Source organism: Dama dama, chromosome 20, assembly GCF_033118175.1.
Source record: "Dama dama isolate Ldn47 chromosome 20, ASM3311817v1, whole genome shotgun sequence".
NCBI classification, from domain to species: Eukaryota; Metazoa; Chordata; class Mammalia; order Artiodactyla; family Cervidae; genus Dama; species Dama dama.
In genome coordinates, this window is record NC_083700.1 from 49,032,700 (window position 1) to 49,052,733 (window position 20,034).

Below are 20,034 nucleotides of genomic sequence, written 5' to 3' on the forward strand. Positions count from 1 at the left end.
AGTTTTGTCTCTGTAAATTGTATCTGGGCTTTTAACAAAGGTGTGTAAAGACAAAGTTATAATAAGAAACTTTTTCCAGTTATGTTTCATAATTTTCTTTAACAAAATGCAAAATGTTAGAATATCACTATGATAAACAAAAGACAGCTATATATCAATTTAAATGGACCTCAGAGCCTAAGGACCTTATAAGAAATAAGACTTTAAAAAGGAAGAAATAAGGAATTAAAATTTTTTAAAGTATTGGGTGTTGTTAATATGATAGACTTTGTGTATAGGTTTTATGCTAAGTCAGATGTATATATGACTTTAGATATTGGTAATTTGTAGTGGAAAATGTACTTCATATTGACTTAAGTGGGCCACGGTGCATTTAACTGTTTTTTAAAAATGCCATGAAGCAATAAGCAAGAGAAAATAGTACAGAGCTGTCTTACTGAGAGAGGGCTGATGTAACGTGGTCTCCATGACTCAAGATCCATTGATTTCACATTGAATCACTTTTTGGATGTGCCAAATAATGCAGTGTGTGGAGGAGTCAGTTTGGAATGCCAGCTACTTTTGTGCAAGGTGATTCTTTTGTATGATTTCTTTAATGAAGAACTTGAACATCATATTTATTTTGTTTATTAGGTTTTTTTAATTTCTGAATCTTCTAATGCTTCTAGAAAGTAATGGCGGATTTTTATGGGATTAAATGACTTTGTATAAATCTAGTTTATTTTCCCCCTCATTTATTGTAACCCCTTTTCCCTACAGCTGTGAACTTCACAGAAGTAAATGAAGAAAACAAAAATGATCTCTTCAGAGAAGTGTTTTCTTCTATTGAAACCTTGGCCTTTACCTTTGGAAATATGTAAGTAGAGGACTGTCATTTCAAGAATTTAGGGCCTGAGTGTCTCAGTGAGAGTATGTGTCACGATAATTCAGTATGTAAAGCAAAGTAAAGTATTAACCAACATAAAATATTATCACAGCTTTGGAAAAGCTATATCCTGTGTTGCTTTATTGCTGTATTTGGAAGTGTTTATGGCCATTCAGAAGCAGCATCCATTTGTGAGTGACTGCTTAGTTTATGTGGATAGAGTCTTAGGAGTTTATATCTAAGGCTCTTTTAATCTAGATGACATGTTGAATGTAAAGCTTGTAACAGAGCAATATAACGACTTGTGTTTTGTCTTTGTTTTTTTAATTTCTATTTCTTTTTTTTTAAACTTCCCCTGGATAGCTTGACAAACTTCCTTATGGGAGATGTAGGCAATGATTCATTATTGCGACTGCCTGTTTCTCAGGAAAGTAAGGTAGGCCAAGTTTGTATGAAAGCAAAGACTTTAATATTTTTAGCTTCCTATTTTAATAATATCCTAATCTTAATCTCAGCATTAGTCTTTGATAGTTTTTTAATGTAGCAAGAAAATGGCCAATTTGGGGGCCAAAAATTTAGTTGTACTTTTGAAGTGACACTATCATTTTAAAAGAATGTATCTGATAATTTTATAGTGTCTTATGTAATGAATCTATATGTCATATGATCCAAAATTTTAGTCAGTAGTTCTTAGCTGTTTTTCTTTCCTGACAGTGTCACAGGTCTTAAAGACTGGTGGAAACTTAGAAAAATGATACAGAAAGTGAAGAGGGTGTTAATCTTTTCACATACCCTACAGTTTGTTTGTTACCATGAAACACCTTATTAACAAAACTGTAGGTCTTAGTCCTCCCTAAGAGCATCCTTATAAGTATGTCAGAGAATTAGAGTTCTGATTCCTAGTTGCCGAAAAATGCCTATGAAATAATAGAATATTAGGAATGTATGTAGAATATTGCTTGAAAGATTTATAGTAATCGTAGTAGTAATATTTTCATTTGAGTAATATTTTTTCACCAAATTCAAGATATTTAAACAGACTGCATTAGGGACATATGTTGATCATTTCCTGTTAAGGATTTCCAGAAAGGATTGGAATTCCGATCCAAAAGGATTGCAGCACATATTTGGAAACATGCCAAGTACTTGTTATTATGTCAAAATAATAGAACTACAGGTCTTTCTTAAATAATACAAAATGTGAATGACCACTTAAAGGCCGTTTGTTATATGTACTACAGTATTTAGAAAAAAAATGTGACATTCTGAAGTCATCCATTTGATGACTGAAGGAGGACAGTGTAGAAACCATATCAGAATTATGAAGAATTTCAAGATCTTTAAATAATATGCTGTTATTTATGATTTTTCCTCAAATTATATGTTTCAAGCTTGCTGCTAATTTAGAAAGTGTAATAAAACATTCTGTTGGTGTAACAGGGGTGTAAACAGTTTAAATTTTAGGTGTGAATCATATGTCTTATTCACGTGCTCCTGTTGTGGCCCATGTTGCTGTGCGTGAGCGTCTCATTGCAGTGGCTCCTCTTACTTCGGAGCGCAGGCTCTAGGGCGTGCAGGCTACAGTAGTTGTGGGACACAGGCTTATTTGCTCCACATGGCATGTGGGATCCTCCTGGATTAGGAATCGAACGCATGTCTTCTGCATTGGCAGGTGGATTATTTACCACTGAGCCACCAAGGAAGCCCCAAACCTACATCATCTTAATCTTTAAAATAGTCTTATGAAGTGGTGTTCTTATCCTCATTTTATGAAGGGGCAAGCAAACTTAAGTGAGTATAAATATGTAGCTCAGTGTCATATAGCTACTAAGTGATAGAGCTTGACTTCAGATGTAGGTTTTACATGATTGCTTTTGCAGTGAATAATAAGCTCTCACAATTTTGATAGATAACCTTTTCCTGCACTGTCTATTAAGGTAGCTGCATGTCACATGCAGTGCATTAAATTAAAATTTTAATTCTCATTTACATTAGCCACTTTTTAAATGCCATTTTTCAAAGGTAGCTAGTAGCTACCTTATTGGACAGTGCAGCTATGGAACATTTCCATCATCATAGAAAATTCCACACTAAGCTGGACTTTGCATGAAATGCTTATCATATAATAAAACGGTAAAGGATGGCTGAAAGAGAGTGTCTTTGTCTTCTGTTTAGATAGCAGTCTATTTAGATTGTTTCTATAACTTGCTGACTAATATTTTTGAGATCTTCAGAATTTAAAATTTTGAATGGATTCATTAACGCTGTTAGTAAACAAAGAGGTTATTCATTCTTGGACCTTGAGAACTGCTGTTGTAAAAAGCTATATAGTTCTTATTAAATGTTCTGGCATTTAAACAGGCATCTCAGGCTCTTTGAGTTCTAAATGCTTGAAATTCTTTAGTAGGAATTATCTCAGAGTAACAAGTTAGAGTGAAAAAAGTTTGAAGCAAAGATCTGTTACCTTCTGCTGTAATCTTAAATTTGCTTTCTTCCTGTTTTAAAGTCTTTTGAAAGTGTTTCTGTGGAATCAGTGGACTCATCCAGTGAAAAAGGTAATGTTTGAGGTACTTAAAATTTTAGTCAGACATTTTGCAGTTACTTTTGATAAATGTTTTGGATTACTTAATCTTCTTGCTTAGTCGCCGAAAGTATTTATTTTAGACATAAGATGAATAATATGTAGTGTTACATATAAAACTTAAGGGAAAAAAACCTACTAGAGCAGATAGTGTGATGATAGAGACTGATCAACAATTATATAGGGTTTGTAACTTGATGAATAATAGAAATATGCATTGAGATTTTAAAAATGTAATTTGAAATTATTTTCAACTCAAACCGTGACCCTTTGTTTCTGAATTTGTCACATTTTTTTCAACCAGTTTTCATTGAAAAACATCTTAGGATTTTAATGCTCCTTTAAAGGTTTCATGTTATGAGCTCTTATTTAATATATACTTACCTTGACATTTTTTTATTTTCAGGAAATTTTTCTCCTATAGAATTAGACAGCATGCTGTTAAAAAACACTAATTCTGTAGAACTGGCTTTGTCATATGCTAAAACATGGTCAAAATATACCAAGAACATAGTCTCATGGGTTGAAAAGAAGCTGAATTTGGGTGAGTTGCCCTTTGGGGCATCTAATTAACTCTGGAACGTAAGAACTGAATTCTTTGTGATTCATTTTCTACAGACTGTAAATAATGATTCCAAATTAGTAGTGCTTTCATTGTAGTGAATAAAATCATTGTCCATTTTCTTTTCTTGAAATAGGGAAGGCTCTCCTTAAAGTAAATATACTTATTGAATATTGAACTGTGGACCAACCATTAGATATGGGGACACCATGACAGTGTACTGTCTTTGCCTTTAAAGAAGTCATACTCTAATGAACGAAAAGAAATGCAATCAGATAATATAGTTAAAGGAGATAAAAAACAACTATCAGATAAAATCTAGCTATCAGATCAGAAGGCAATGGAAACATATATAAGGAACATCTTAATAGCTAATATTTTCCCAGTGTTTTACATTAACAAAGTGTTTTCACATCCCTTATCTGATTTAATCCTTACCAAAATCCTGGGAAGTAGACAAGACAAAATTCTTATTCCTGTTTAACAGAGGAGGTGAATGAGACAGGGAATTTGCCTAAGGTCAGCAGATTTGCCTAAGATCATATTAGTAACTGGCAAAATACAGAATTTACCCCAAACCTGTGCTCATTCTGTTACATTATTTGCCTTTAATACTGGATGCCCATCAGATTCACCTAAATAGCCTTAGAAACAGATAATAAACAGGCCTAGGTCCCAGTCCCCCAGAGAGGTGAGATCTATGCAAGTATATTTTGAAAGTTTCCCAGTTAATTTTGATAAGTACTTTCAATTAAGAATCATAGCTTCATACCATGATGCAGACTAGTATTTGTGATCACTTTTCAATTGGGGGATTACAGATAATTTTAGAGTATGGAGGAGAAAAAGTTAAGTTGAACTTACCTTCTGATGCCTTCTTTGACCTTTTCAGAATTGGAGTCCACTAGAAATATTGTTAAGTTGGCAGAGGCAACTAGAACTAACATTGGACTACAGGTAAGTGGTCAGTGAACTACTAGGGTTCTATGCCAAGCGATTACTCAGCTCCTGATAATACCATGTAAAATCAGAAAATTTTGTCCTTAATACAGGAAGGAACTTGAATGCTAAGTAACCTTTTTATTGACAAGATAAAATCTTTTTAAACTTACAAAGATATTCATTATTGAAGAAGCTAGGAAATTTACAGTTTTGTATATATATATGAATATTAATTATCTTGTTAGCTACTTGCTGACTAGTTTAAGAATTACTTATAATTAATTTTCTTCAGTATTTTTTCATATGGTCATACTTATGAATAGTCATTTTTCTGAGAAAAATTTAAACTTAAAAATTTCTCTTTTTGAAGAAAGATAATGGGGGTGGATTTAGAACTCTAGTACATTTCTATTGGAAAATTTTCTTTTCAATTTTAAATTCTAGGAGTTTATGCCACTGCAGTCTTTATTTACCAATGCCCTTCTTAATGATATAGAAAATAGTCACCTTTTACAGCAAACAATTGCAGCTCTCCAAGCCAACAAATTTGTGCAGGTAAAAATTTATATATACACTGTACTTTTTTTTTTTTAATATACACTATACTTTTTTTTTTTTAAACAGCAGTGTACCTTTAGAAAACAGCTTTTTTCTCTCTCTTCTGTTTTTTTTTTGTTGTTGTTGTTGTTTTAAAATGCCCTTGGCAGCCTCTACTTGGGAGGAAAAATGAAATGGAAAAGCAAAGAAAAGAAATAAAAGAACTTTGGAAGCAGGAGCAAAATAAAATGGTTAGTATTATAATAGTTTCATCTATTTGTGAACATCTAAAAATCATGAGCAGTCTATCAGCATATATACCCTGGGAAGATGCATATCTTATTCTATAGTTTATCTAAAATTCAGTAGTAACTGTCTTGCTGAATGTGCTGAAGAGATTTGTACATTAGGATTTTTCTTATTTTGTATTTAATATTAATACTCTTTTTATTCTGTGTAGCTTGAAACAGAGACTGCTCTTAAAAAGGCAAAATTGTTGTGTATGCAGCGTCAAGATGAATATGAAAAAGCAAAATCTTCCATGTTTCGTGCAGAAGAAGAACATCTGAGCTCAAGTAGTGGATTAGTAAAAAATCTCAATAGGCAGCTAGAAAAGAAGCGAAGGCTGGAAGAGGAGGCTCTTCAAAAAGTAATCATCTTTTTTGTTATTTGTTACTATTGAGTTAGCAATAATCTGCTAAGGCTTCAGTTCTCAAATTTTAACCTGCATCAGGACCACCTGGAAGGCTTGTCAAAACAAACTGCTGGGCCGTGTCCTCAGTTTCTCATTTAGTAGGTCTGGAGTTGGCCCCAGACAACGTGGATCTCAAACAAGTGCCCAGGACTGCTGCTGCTGCTGCTGCTCGGGATCCACACTCTGAGAACCACTGTGCTAAGAGATTTTTGCTTATATCTTGAATTTTGGGGTTTATTTGTGAAGGAACTATCTTAGGGCAATCATTTAATATTTTCTGCTTGATTGTTCAGGAGGTTCACCATTTAGGTAACTGGGTATATATGTGTACTTATTCTAGTACCTGCTAGCAAGACTAGGCAGAAGCTTTGTGTTATTAATATTTATGAAATATAATTGATAAATTCTGTAAGAAGATTATAGGAAATGGTAAACATAAATAGAGAAGTCTATTAATGGACATTTATTTTATAGACAATGTACTAATTGTAAATTATACTTAACTATTCATAGAAGTCAGGTGTCCTTGAATTGCTAACCAAAACAAAATATTTATCTTTAGGAATATTCTATCTAAAACATAGAATGTTTCAGAACTTTCATGCATAAGCCATTTCAATCATTTAAGTTGAGCTTTACTAGAATAAGTATTTATTTTAAAATACAGATTCAGTGAACCAGCATCACTTTTTTCTCTGATAACTCCTAAAGGTAGAAGAAGCAAATGAACTCTACAAAGTGTGCGTGACAAATGTTGAAGAAAGACGAAATGATCTAGAAAATACCAAAAGAGAAATTTTAGCACAACTCCGTAAACTTGTTTTCCAGTGTGATCTTACCCTTAAAGCTGTAAGTAATTTCTTCAGTATTTTAAAGAGAAAAAAAAAAGTTTGTACATCTGTAGATATACAGACTGTGTAACCTCTAGAATACTTGATGAGTTGCAATTCTTACAGGATTTAATTTCTGAGATTCTAGGAAAGGTTAGAGTTTGAAACGACTCTGTTTTTAATTCTAGTATGTGATTTGAGCTTTTTTATCTATTCTCTTCTCCATGGATTGATGATTCGTTTGGTTAAAATTGAAGGGTGAGTGATTGAAATTGCCTCTAAGCCACTCTCTCTTGGCTTGACTAACAAAATGGATTTAATCACTGAAACTTCTATCAGCGCAATGAGATCTGTTCTCCAGAATTTGAGTAAACTAAATTTTGAAATTGAACCCAATGGTTTATTTAAAGACAAGGCATTTATGTATCTCTTTAAAATGGTTTTTATTAAAAATTTATGTACAAAATACAGTCAACTTTCCATATTCATGGGTTCTATATTAGTGGATTCAACCAACTGTGGATTGAGAGTATTCAGGGAAAAAAAGATTTCCAGAAACTTCCAAAAAAGCAAAACTTGAATGTGTCGGCATTGGTAACTATTTACATAGCATTTAATTGTACTTAATAGCTGTTTACATAGCATTAGGTATTATAAATAATCTAGAGGTGATTTAAAGTCTCTAGAAGGTTATGCCTAATTTACATGCAAATATAATGCCATTTTATATTTGTATCCACACCACTCCCTGGTATCCATGAGTGGTCCTGGAAACAATTCTCTTAGATACTGAGGGATGACTGTACTTCTTTTTGGTGTATGTTTCACAAGTTTTAAAGCATAAATAAATTTCTGTAATCACTACCATCACAATCAGGACTCGAAATAATTCTATCACTCCAATAAAATTTCCTCATGGTACCCGTTTGTAGTCACACTCTCCACCTATCTCTTATCCCCGGCAAATATTGATCTGTACTCTATCTCTGTAGTTTGATCTTTTCCACAGTGTCACATAAATTGAATTATAATATGTATCTTTTGAAGACTGGCTTCTTTTACTCAGCATAATGCTTTTGAGATTCATCAGTGTTATGCATGTATCAATAATTCATTTCTTTTTATTGCTGAGTAGTATTCCACTGTGTGAATATACTGCAGTGTTTATCCATTCACCAATTGGACAATTGCAGTTTGGGGTAATTAAGAATAGAGTTACTATGAATATTCATTTACAGTTTTTGTGTGGATAAAAGTTTTACATTTCTGGGGTAAACACCTAGGAGTGAGATTATTGGGTAGTATGGTAGATGTTTAATTTTGTAAGAAATTGCCAAACGGTTTTTTAGAGTTTTTTTCATTGTAACTAGCAATGTGCGAGAGTTCCAGTTCTGCTCAACAGAACATTTGTCAGCTGTTGGTTCAACAAGTGTCTGTTCAACACTTGTGAGTTGTTGGTTTTTATATTTTAGCTATTCTTAGATGTGTAGTGGTAGTGGTTTTGTGTTTTTAGAATGACTTATGACATAGAGCATCTTTTAAAGGGTAAGTTTGCAATCTATGTGTTGCCTGTTCTTTTGGATTGAGTTATTTTCTTATTGTTGAGCTTGCATATATTGTCTTCCAGTCTGAAACTTCTCTTTATTCTTTTAGCAGTGTCAGGGAACAAAAGTTTTAATTTTGATGGAATCTTACTTAATTTCTCCTTTATGAGTCATGCTCTTGGATGATACCTAAGAGTGCTTCATCTAACCCAAGATCTCAAATACTTCTGTGGTTTTCTATAAAAATTTTATAGTTTGATATTGAGAAATGATCCATTTTGAGTTAATTTTTTATTAAGTGAAGTATAAATTGAAGTTCATTTTTTGCATATGGATGTTACGTGAAAATTATACTCATGGAACTTTATTTTATAGTGGTGACTGAATGTTGGCTTGGAGAGGTCAGTGTCATTGAAAAATGAATTACCTAGATTTCCTTAGAGAAGGGATCACACTGTGCCATTTAGGGCCGTAAAGATATCAGGATTGGTGAAGCAGAAGCACGAGGGAGGGGAGAGGCAAATATGAAGCCTTTTTTGAGGTTTCTGAGGGAAAATCTAGGTAGGACAGGATAAGCAATATAGGATTGGCTAGTTTGAGTTATTCCAGTGAGCTTTGGGGAATAAGGATGGCCTGAAACAGGGAATAGGAATTGGTACCTGACCTGGGATGATTTAGGGCAGGGGAAAATACTGGCTTGATGTGTGAGAGTTAGAGATGGTTGGAGTTGCATGTAAAAGATATGTGTGTTCCCCAGCTAAGAATTGGCTAGCATTCAGAGGAGCAGAAGTCCCCAGTCAGCAAGTTTTTAAAGATAGTAAATCATCATGAAATACAGAAAATAAAAAAGGGTAATGAATACGTTTGCTTGTTCTAATACCATTTGTTGAAGACATTGTGTCATCACCACTGAATTGCCTTTGCATCTTTGTCAAAACTCAGTTGACCATATTTTTATAGTTCTATTTCTAGATTCTCTGTTTTGTTCTGTGGGTATGTAATATATATGTATCTGTCCTTTTGTCAGACACTACTATATTGATTACTGGTGTTGTCTAGCAAAGTCTTAAAATCAGGTACTGTAAGTCTTCCAATTTTATTATTTTCAGAGTTGTTTTGAGTATTTAAGATCCTTTAACTTTTATAAAAATGTTAGAATCAGTGTGTCTGTACCAAAGAAAATCTTGCTAACATTTAAATTGGAATTGCATTAAATTCAGCTTAGGGAGAATTGACTATATATGTATCATCCTAACTATGTATAGAGTTCTCCAATCCATCAACACAGTATGTGTCTCCATTTATTTAGGTGTATGTTACTTTTAATCAGCACTTTGTAGTTTTTAGCATTTCTTTTCCATGTTTTGTTAGATTTAAACCTATGTATGTATGTATGTATTTATTTGGGGGGTTCATTGTGAATCTGATATAAATAAATACATACACAGTATTTGTGTACATCTGTATATATATCTATGCATATACACATGCTTATTTTATTTCAAATTCAGTTTTTCATTGTTAGTGTTGAAAAATACAACTTATTTTCATATCTTGATCTTGTATTTTGCAACCATGCTAAACTCACTTATTACTTTTAGGAGCTTTTTTTTCTTGTAGAATCATAGGGTTTTCTTACATTAAAAAAATCACATTTCCTGCAAATAGGGACAGTTTTCTTTCTTTCCAAACTCTGTTCCTTTTTTTTTTTTTTTTTTCTTATTACACTGGCTAGATATTAAAATGCATTGTTGAATAGGAGTGGTGAGATAAGACATCTTTGCCTTAATCTTAGGAAGAAAGCACTTAGTCTTTCACCATTAAACTGGATGATAGCTATAGGGTTTTTTTAAATGCTTATTTTTAATTAATTTATTTGGCTGCACAGGGTCCTAGTTGCAGCATGAGGGATCCTCAGTCTTTTTTGTGGTGTGTTGCTCAGTTGCTAAGTCATGTCTGACTGTCTGTGACCGCATGGACTGTAGCACGCCAGGCTTCCCTGTCTTTCACTGTCTTCCCCCAGTTTGCTCAAATTCATGTCCATTAAGTCGGTGAGGCTGTCTAACTATCTCATCTTCTGCCACCCTCTTCTCCTTTTGCCTTTAATCATGAGGTATCTTTAGTTGTGGCATGTGAACTCTTAGTTGCGGCAGGTGGGAAATAGTTCCCCGACCAGGGAGCAGACCCAGGCCCCCTGCATTGGCAATGCAGAGTCTTAGCCACTGGACCACCAGAGAAGTCCCTGTAGGGTTTGTTATTTTTTGAAGATACCTTTTATCATGTTAAAGAATTTCCATTTTTTTCTAATTGTTGAGAATTTTGTCATGAAAATATTGGGTTTCTGTCTTTGATTTTTTTTTGCATCACTTGATGTGATAATAGAGTTTTTCTTCTTCAGTCTGTTAATATGATACTGATATAATACTGATACTGATATTTAAGTGTTGATCTATCCTTGCATTGTTGGGATAAGCCACTCTTATTTGTGACACATTGTTTCTTTTATAGATTGCTGGATTCAATTTGCTGGTATTTTTTTGAGTATTTTTTTCTTCTTTGTTTATGAAAGATATTGGTATTATGTTTTTGTTTACTTTTTTTCCTTATACTGCCTTTATCTGATTTTGGAATCAGGGTAATTCTGACCTCATAAAATAAGTTGGGAAGTGTTGCTTCCTATTTTATTTTCTGAAGAGATTGTATAGAATTGGTGTTATTTCTTTAAATGTTTTGTGGCATTTCCTGGTGAAAGCAGTTGGCTTGGAGTTTTCATTTTTTTGGAAAATCTTTCCCTGTGTATTCAATTTTTTTTGATACAGGCCTATTTGAATTAGTTCTTTTTATGTGAACTTTGGTAGTTTGTGGAATTAGTTCCACCCTTTCATCTAAGTTACTGTATTTATATGCATAGTGTTGTTTATAACTCTTAACCTTTCAGTGTCTCATTGAGCTGTAGTGATAGCCTCTCTTTCCTCCCTGATGTTGGTAATTTGTGCCTTCTCTCTCACTTCCCCTCTCTTTGGTTAGTCTGGCTAGAGGTTTATAATTTTTGTTGATCTTTTCTGAGACAGCTTTTGATTTCTTTGGTTTTTCTTTACTTTTTAAACTTTTTTTCTGCTTTTTATTGTTTCTTTCTGCTTACTTTAGGTTTATTTTGCTTTTCCTTTTAGTTTCTTAAAGGTAGAAACTTAGACTGTTCATCCAGACCTCTCTACTTTTTTAATATAAATAGTTAATGATTTTAATTTCTCTCTAAGCACTGCTTATCTCCATCCCACAAATTTTGAATTTGGATTTTCATTTTTATACAATTCAAAATATTTTCTAATTTTCCTCAAGACTTCGATTTTACCTGTGGATATTGTAGAAGCTTGTTTAATTTATAATTATTTGAGAATTTTCTGGACATTTTCCTGATACTGATCTCTAGTTTAATTCTGTTATATTGAAACAAATACTTTATATGATTTTAGTTTTCCTATATTTGTTGTGATTTGATTTTGTGACCCAGGATATGGTTTATCTTGGTGCTGTTCATGTGTTCAGTTGAAAGAATGTATATTCTGCTGTTGTTGGCTGGAGTAACCTATAAATGTAGATTAGTTACTCTTGGTTTGTGTTATTATTTATTTCTTCCATATCCTTGATGATTTACTTTTTGTTTCTGTCAATTACTGAGAAAGGAGTTTTGATGTTTTTAGCATACTATATATATTTAATTCTATCAGTTTTTCCTTTATATATTTTGAATGTCTCAATTGCTTATGTACATTAATGATTATTATATATTCTTGGTGTATTGATCCTTTTATCTTTATGAAATGTGTCTTTTTAGCCTTGTAGTTTTCCTTGCCTTTTACTCTACATTTAATATTGATAGAAGTAGTTAAGGTTTCTTTTGAGCATTTCTAGCATAGTATATCTTTTTCCATTCTTTTAACTTAACCATGTATTTTAAGTGAAGTTATTATGTAGCATAGTGTTCAGTGTTGATTTTTTAAAAATCTATTTTGATAATCTCCATCTTTTGAGTGGAATGGTTAGACCATTTATATTTAATGTAAATATATGTCAAATTTAGGTCTACTATTTTTTGTTTTCTGTTTGTACCTTATGTTTCCCTTTATCTGTTTCTCTTTTGATGCCTTTTTTGTATAAATCAATAATTCTTTAGAATTACATTTTAATTGATTATTTATTAAGGACTTAATGTTTTATTTGTATAAGAATTATATTTTAATTTATCTAAAATGATGGTCTAAAGTTTAATTTATTGTATATATTTTAATATATCTATTAGGTCTTTGATTATGTCTGTTCATTTGTATAGTGTTTTTTCTTTAAATGGCTGCACTAAGACTATAATGGCTGCATTTTTCAGTTTACTTTGAACTAATATTTTACCAAGTTCAAATGGAATGTAAGAACTATACCACCACATAAGTTACTTTATTCATTTTTGGTTGTAGTTGATATGTATCTTACCCCTGCATACATTGAAAACCTCACCAGACAAACTTACAATTTTGGTTTTCAAAAGTCTCATATTTTAGAGAGTTTAAGAGAATAAAACTAGTCTTTAAATTTACCCTGATATTTACCATTTCTGTTATTATTCTTTCACTCTGAGGTTCCATCTTCTCTACCATATAATTTCCCTTTTGTCCAAAGAACTTCTTTTACCATTTCTTTTATAGTTGGTTTATTGGTGATGAATTCTCTAGGTTATCTTTCGTCTGAGAATGTCTATTTCATCTTCATGCATGACGGATATTTTCACTGAATTTAGAATTCAGTTCTTTTACTACTTTATTTATAAAAATGTTATTCCACTGCCTCTGGCATCCAGAGTTTCTATGCATTTGAATCATTGTTCCCCTAATATGGAGCATGTTGTTTTTCTTTGGCTGCTTGCAAAAATTTTTCCTTGTCTTTGGGTTTCAGCAGTTTGATTACAATGTATTTGGATGTGGTTTTTGTTGAGTTTCTCCTGTTCTTGGATCTACAGATTTAACTCTTTCAATGTGTAAGAAGTATTTGGCTATTTTTTTGTAACAGTCCCTCCTCTTCCTCTAAGACCCTAAGGACTCAAATGACAGATCTTTTGTTATTATCCCACAAGAATGTACGACCTTTCTTTCACCAATCTTTTTCTCCTGGTTGTTTATGGTGTTCTACTGATCTTTCTTCAAGCTCACTAACTTTTTTTTGTTGTTATCTCCATTCTTCCATACAGTCAATCCACTGATTTTTTTGTTTTGGATATTTTTTTAGTAGTAAAATTTCCTTTTGTTTCTTTTTTATATCTTCAAATTCTCTGCTGAGACTTCAGTCTTTCCACATTTTAATATTGTTGGCCCTCATTTCTTGAAATGTAATAATATCTACTTTAAAGTTTATGAGAATTCAAATAGCTGAGTCATCTCAGTACTGGTATCTGTTTGTCTTTTTTCTTATGAGTTGTTGAGATTGTCCCAGTTCTTTGTGTGACAAGTAATTTGGGATGCTATCTTAGGCATTTTCAATATTACCTTATATGACTCTGGGTTTTCTTTATAACCTGTATTGAATGTTGATTCTTAAAAAATTTAGCAGGCTTTTGATCCAGGTAGGTTCACTCTTCAACTAAGGACTCCCTCTAGGCCTTCTGGCTGGGAAACTGAAGTCAACCTAGTCTGCTGCTTTGAGAACTGAGTTGAAGGATAAAGAGAAAGAAACAACAGGAATTTCAGACTCCTCACTCTTCAGACTACAGTTATAGAAAAGAATTCCCCTCAGGTTTAGATATCTGTTCTGCTGCCACTGTCATCACCCACTGCCACAGGACTTCATCTGAGGACTTGGGGCAAGAGAGAAAACAAACATACAAAAGAAACTAGAGGATTTCCCCAACTCTTTTAGTCACATATATTTGAGTAGGAGCAGTGTACTGACTGGGAAATACTAGCAGGAAAAAAAAAAATAACAGGAAGCATACCACAGATTGGTCATAACTTGATTTGTAGTTTGTTTCCACAATCTACTTGCTACCATTTACTTTTCAGAGCCCTCAGATAGCTAATCCATGCATTCTGTCCAAGGTTTTCAGGGAAATTGAGTGAGAGACTTTGTAAGTGAGCTTATTCCATTTGAATCACAAACCTTCCTTAAAATATTTCTGGGTGTTTAAAATTATATCGCATTTATTTATAAAATTCTGATTAATTAATATGTGGTTAATTTAAAGAGTCAATTTTAATAAAATATTTAAAAGAACTACAAAATCCCAGGAGTCAAAATTCCTGTGTAAGTTGTTTAAGCCAACTTTTTACCTTTCACAAGTCCTTTTACCTCAAACAATAGCTAATGATAATTAAGATTATGTGTTTGCCAGTGTATTAAGCTGTTTGTCTTCATTAACTCATTTAATTGTCACAAAATCATATTGGGTAACTCTAATTGTTTTAAGCTCCATTTTACTGATGAGAAAACTAAAGTTTAGAAATCCTTTCTTCTCCAACTGTATTCTTGTACCAGTCACATTCTTGTTACTTTGGAAGTCTGAGAAATGCAGAATTTGGGGTTTCAGCCTAGACTTTTGCTATCAGAATCTGTATTTTGAACAGGATCCCATACAAGATTTATTGCACATTAACTTTTTTGGAAACAAATGTTTAATGTAGTTATAAACAACTTAATATCAAAGTCACCCAGTATATAATTTGGAAAGTTAGACTTCAAGAATGACTTCAGAGCTCGTGCTTCTAAATACTATGCTATCTTGCTGTGAATGATTACCCAGCCTGGGTTTGAACAAGTCCAGAATTAGTATGATGTGTATATTGAGCTTTAAAAAAAAATCTGTTTTCTTGTAGACCTTTCAAGTTGTGCTGTATTGATATAATCCCTCTTCCACAAGATAGCGCTTTAAATATCTCTCCCTGGATTTTTTTTGTTGGAGAAGGAAATGGCAATCCATTCCAGTATTCTTGCCTGGAGAATCCCTTGGAGCCTGGCAGGCTCCAGTCTATGGGGTCAGACACGACTGAGTTGGACAAGATTTGGACAAGAGTTGGACATGACTGAGCAACTAAGCAAACAATTTTGTATATAACATTTGTATTTGTTAATGCCTGTTGTTCAGTTGCTAAGTTACGCTCAACTCTTTGTGACCCCGTGGACTGTAAATGCCAGCCTCATCTGTCCTCCAGTATCTCTTGAAGTTTGCTCAAATTCATGTCTATTGAGTCGGCGATGCTATCTAACCATCTCATCCTCTGCTGCATGCTTCTCTTTTGCCTTTAATCTTTCTCAGCATCAGGGTCTTTTCCAGTGAGCCACCTCTTTGCATTAGGTGGCCAGAGTTTTGGAGCTTCAGCTTCAGCATCAGTCCTTCCAATGAATATTCAGGGTTGATTTCCTTTAGGATTGACTGGTTTGATCTCCTTGGAATCCAAGGGACTCAGTAGGGTCCCTCCTCCAGCACCACACTTCAAAAGTATCAATTCTTTGGCGCTCAGCCTTCTTTATTGTCCTACTCTCAACATCCATACTTGACTACTGGAAAAACCATAGCTTTGATTATGTGGACCTTTGTCAGCATAGTGATGTCTCTACTTTTTGTATGCTGTCTAGATTTCTCATAACTTTGCTTCCAAGGAGCAAGCGTCTTTTAATTTCATGCCTGCAGTCACCATCTGCAGTGATTTTGGAGCCCAAGAAAGTAAAATCTGTCACCGTTTCCACTTCTTTTCCTTCTATTTGCCATGAAGTGTTGGGACCAAATGCCATACTTCTTAGTTTTTTGAATGTTGGCTTTCTAGCCAGCTTTTTCATTCTCCTCTTTCACCCTCATTAAGAGGTTTTTTAGTTCTTCTTCATTTGTGCCTTTAGAGTCATATCATATGCATGATGATACCACTATTGTTGTTGCCTACTATTTATTTAAAAGAAAGATAAGATAGATACCTGTTCTCAAGGAGTTTTAGCATTTATCTAGGGAGAAAGAATTAATACATCTGAAAAATTGTAGAGCAGTACTTATCTGTGTATGAAGTAGACTTTGAGGTACAAGTTCCCCAAACTTGAACAAATACACAAACTCCTGAAAATCACTACAGCAGATAATGTATAGACTGTTTATGGGGAGTTTCTCTATATATGTATTTGTGAGCAGAATTTCTTATTATGAAGGAGTTCTTTTGAACCAGTTTAATCAGTTTTAGTCCTTCTCTATGATATTATTCACATGCAGATCTAAGCAGATACCAAATCCAGCATTCAGTTCTTGAATGTAGATAGGTGCTTTTCCCCTCAAGGTAAGAGCCATAATTTTCTCAGATTTCTTTGTTTTCTTCTCCATCAAAGAAGAATTGGGGAATTTTTGGTGACTATTTTGCATCACCATCTCTCAGATTGTTTTCAAAAGAATTTTGTTCTCACTCTAGGATCTATTATTACATCTATCATTGAAAAGAAAACAAAGTCATCTGGAGTATAAAGATGCTGGACACTCAGTTATATTCACTATCTTAAGGAAGATACATAAATCAATCTCAGCAAAATTATAAGTTACATCATGAACATCAAGAATTACTCTGTATTAAATTAGGAAGTGTTGAAGGATATGGGATGTAGATCATAATTACATTACTAGGGCATTTCCAGGTGGTCGAGTGGCTAGGACTCCATGCTTTCACTGAGGAGGGAAGTGAGTTCAGTCCCTGGCCTAGGAACTAAGATCCTGGAATGTATGTATCTTGGCCCCAAAAAATTGCATTACTAAGTGAAAACAAGGAGAAATGACCAAACCAATTACCAAAGCCCTAATTAAATTAACGGACTTTAAAGGATGGGAAACATTAGGCCAAGAGGTTTTCCTTTCCTTTGAAAGAACATTCATGAAAAACTTATCTTTAAAAAATGTAGGACAGAAATATTGAACAAAAAATTTTAGATTATTGCTAATGTATATGAGAAAAACTTTTCCCATTGATTGGAAATTATGAAGTACTTTATTTCAGCAACTGTCAGAAAAATTTGTGCTAATCTGTGTGCCCATGGAGTAACTAAAGATTAAATGTAGATGATGAAAGCTGGGCATAGAGTTGAAAGTCCTCTGTTCTTGAGTGAGCAGTAACAGAAAACATGCAGCATTTCAGAATGACCTTGACTGATAACACTTTCTACTACTCTTCATTTGGTCATTTACCCTTTATGAAGCACTTAGGCCACTGTGCTGTTATTCATTGGGGACCTAGAAGAAAAGGACGAGGTCCCAGACCCAGCATGGGATCGGGGGACAAAAAGATCTTAGAGACGTGATGAGTTTTGAAGTACCTCTGAGCCACCCCAGTGAAGATTCCCAGCAAGTCCTGCAGGATCTACCCCATGGGGACCTCAGTCTTCAGTATTTCTGTTAGGTGAGGGAGAAGACTGAATAATTTAGGGGAAAGAGATTTTAAGATTGGACTTCCAATACATATAAAGCTTTATTTATAAGTACCCATAGGCAAACATTAAGCTGATGAGTTCATTGATTATGCCTGTGTATTCATTTGGCTTCTTTTAATTATTATTGTTTCTAACTAGATTCATAAAGTTTATTAAAAAGTATTAAAAATGGACATACAATTACCTTTAGGATCAAGAGAGTTCAGTTTGCCATTAACCAGAGAATTCCCAAGTATAGCTAGTTGTTGAACTTAAACTTTACCATCCACAATTTGAATTTCCTATGTTACATGAAGGAGGAACAAGTGATACTGTTATGTGCTCTTTTCAAATACTATTTATGCTGACTCTTAGTTATCTTTGGAGAATGCCTGTCTACCTTGGAAAGGACTTAGAGGCTAATCAAAAGTTCAACATATCATCTGGTAATCAAAAGAGATGAAGAGGAAACATGGCAGTCTTTGAAATAACATTAAGCTGATCGAAATTTGGCATTCATTCACATTTCCCACACAGAAGTGGGAGTGGCATTTAGAAGAATCAGATCATGTTACAAATCCTGTGCTGTGCTGTATGTTGTACTTAGTTGTTCAGTCGTGTCCGACTCTTTGCGACCCCATGGACTGCAGCCTTCCAGGCTCCTCTGACCATGGAGGATTCTCCAGCGAGAATACTGGAGTGGCTTGCCATGCCCTCCTCCAGGGGATCTTTCCAACCCCGGGATCGAACCCAGGTCTCCCACACTGCAGGTGGATTCTTTACTGACTGAGTCGCCAGGGAAGCCTCCACTGACTTCCTGTTGTACCTTACCTTGGTTTAGATGGCTTCTTCCCTGTTTGGCTTTATCTCAGACTGAAGCTCCACACTGACCTTTCATCCGTTTCTTGAGCATGACAGGTTCTTTCTTACTCACTTTTGCCCTCGGGTCTTTGCACTATCTCTTATTTGTATTGGTTTTCTCCCTGGAACTTCTCACTGGTTCTTTCTTATATCAGGTCTCAGTTCAGACATTACCTCCTCAAAGAGTCCTTCACCAAACTGTCATATCAAAAGTACCCTCTTGTAAACACATACCTGATCATATTCCATAACCTGACAATCTTGCATCATGTGTGTAGCAGTTTTCAGTACCAGAAATTATCTTACTTAATTTGTCCTCTGTTTTCAACCCCCACCCTCAGGAAAATGCAAACTCTTATGTAAGGACTGGGATTTCATCTATTTATTTGCTGTAATATACCCGAAACTTGGGTTTTTAGGCAGTGAAATAATTATTTTGAATAGATTCAAGATAGTACATAATTATAAAAACTGAGTGCTGTAGGACACATTATTAGTATAAAGCATTTCTATTTTTATAGGATTGAGGAAGTGAAATTCAAAATAATAGTGCTCTGATTGGAATTTTTCCTTCATGTTTTTCAGTGTAGACAGTTATGGTCAGACCATCAGAGTACAGAGCTGGGATCATCAGAAACACATCCATCTCCTAAAATTGTGAACCTGTAGGGGCATGGGTTGTGTTTTTAAACCTTTCAGATTAAAGCCAGCTTTGCTGGAAATAATTGCTCCTAGATGCTTGATTAAAACTACTTTCCACACCCCCCCCCCCCAATTTAGTCCTTGTACAAAGTCAGGTGACATAGTGTGCTCACAATGATATTCACTGTTGAATTCTTCACTGTGTGGCCTTTTTCTTGGTACTGTTAATTGAAATAAATGTGTATGTACATAGCATTCTCTGTAGCATGACTCTTTTACGCTTTTTTTTTTTTTGTCTGTGACCATAGGTAACAGTTAACCTCTTCCAGATGCAGCACCTGCAGGCTGCCTCCCTCTCAAGCAATTTACAGTCTCTCTGTGATAGTGCCAAACTCTATGACCCAGGCCAAGAGTACAGTGAGTTTGTCAGGGCCACAAATTCAGCTGAAGAGGAGAAAGTTGATGGGTGAGAATTAACATATAGAAGAAATTATTTCTAGATATAAAATCTTTATTGCTGAGTTTTCTATCTGGTGTCAGGTGGTGTCGTTTCTAACACTGACAG

General features: G+C 34.1%; 1 protein-coding gene across 5 annotated transcripts in view; it reads left to right on the forward strand.

Annotated features, from left to right (window-relative positions):
* Window positions 1-20,034, forward strand: part of ARHGAP29 (Rho GTPase activating protein 29) — an 85,021-nt gene that overhangs the window by 38,631 nt on the left and 26,356 nt on the right. For all 5 annotated transcript variants that reach the window (XM_061121336.1, XM_061121340.1, XM_061121337.1 and 2 more), the window contains 10 exons: window positions 760-856; window positions 1,229-1,301; window positions 3,372-3,420; window positions 3,853-3,990; window positions 4,901-4,965; window positions 5,395-5,505; window positions 5,658-5,738; window positions 5,948-6,136; window positions 6,893-7,030; window positions 19,778-19,935. In XM_061121336.1, the coding sequence (XP_060977319.1) occupies window positions 760-856; window positions 1,229-1,301; window positions 3,372-3,420; window positions 3,853-3,990; window positions 4,901-4,965; window positions 5,395-5,505; window positions 5,658-5,738; window positions 5,948-6,136; window positions 6,893-7,030; window positions 19,778-19,935 (1,099 nt within the window). The remainder of the gene's footprint in view (window positions 1-759; window positions 857-1,228; window positions 1,302-3,371; window positions 3,421-3,852; window positions 3,991-4,900; window positions 4,966-5,394; window positions 5,506-5,657; window positions 5,739-5,947; window positions 6,137-6,892; window positions 7,031-19,777; window positions 19,936-20,034) is intronic.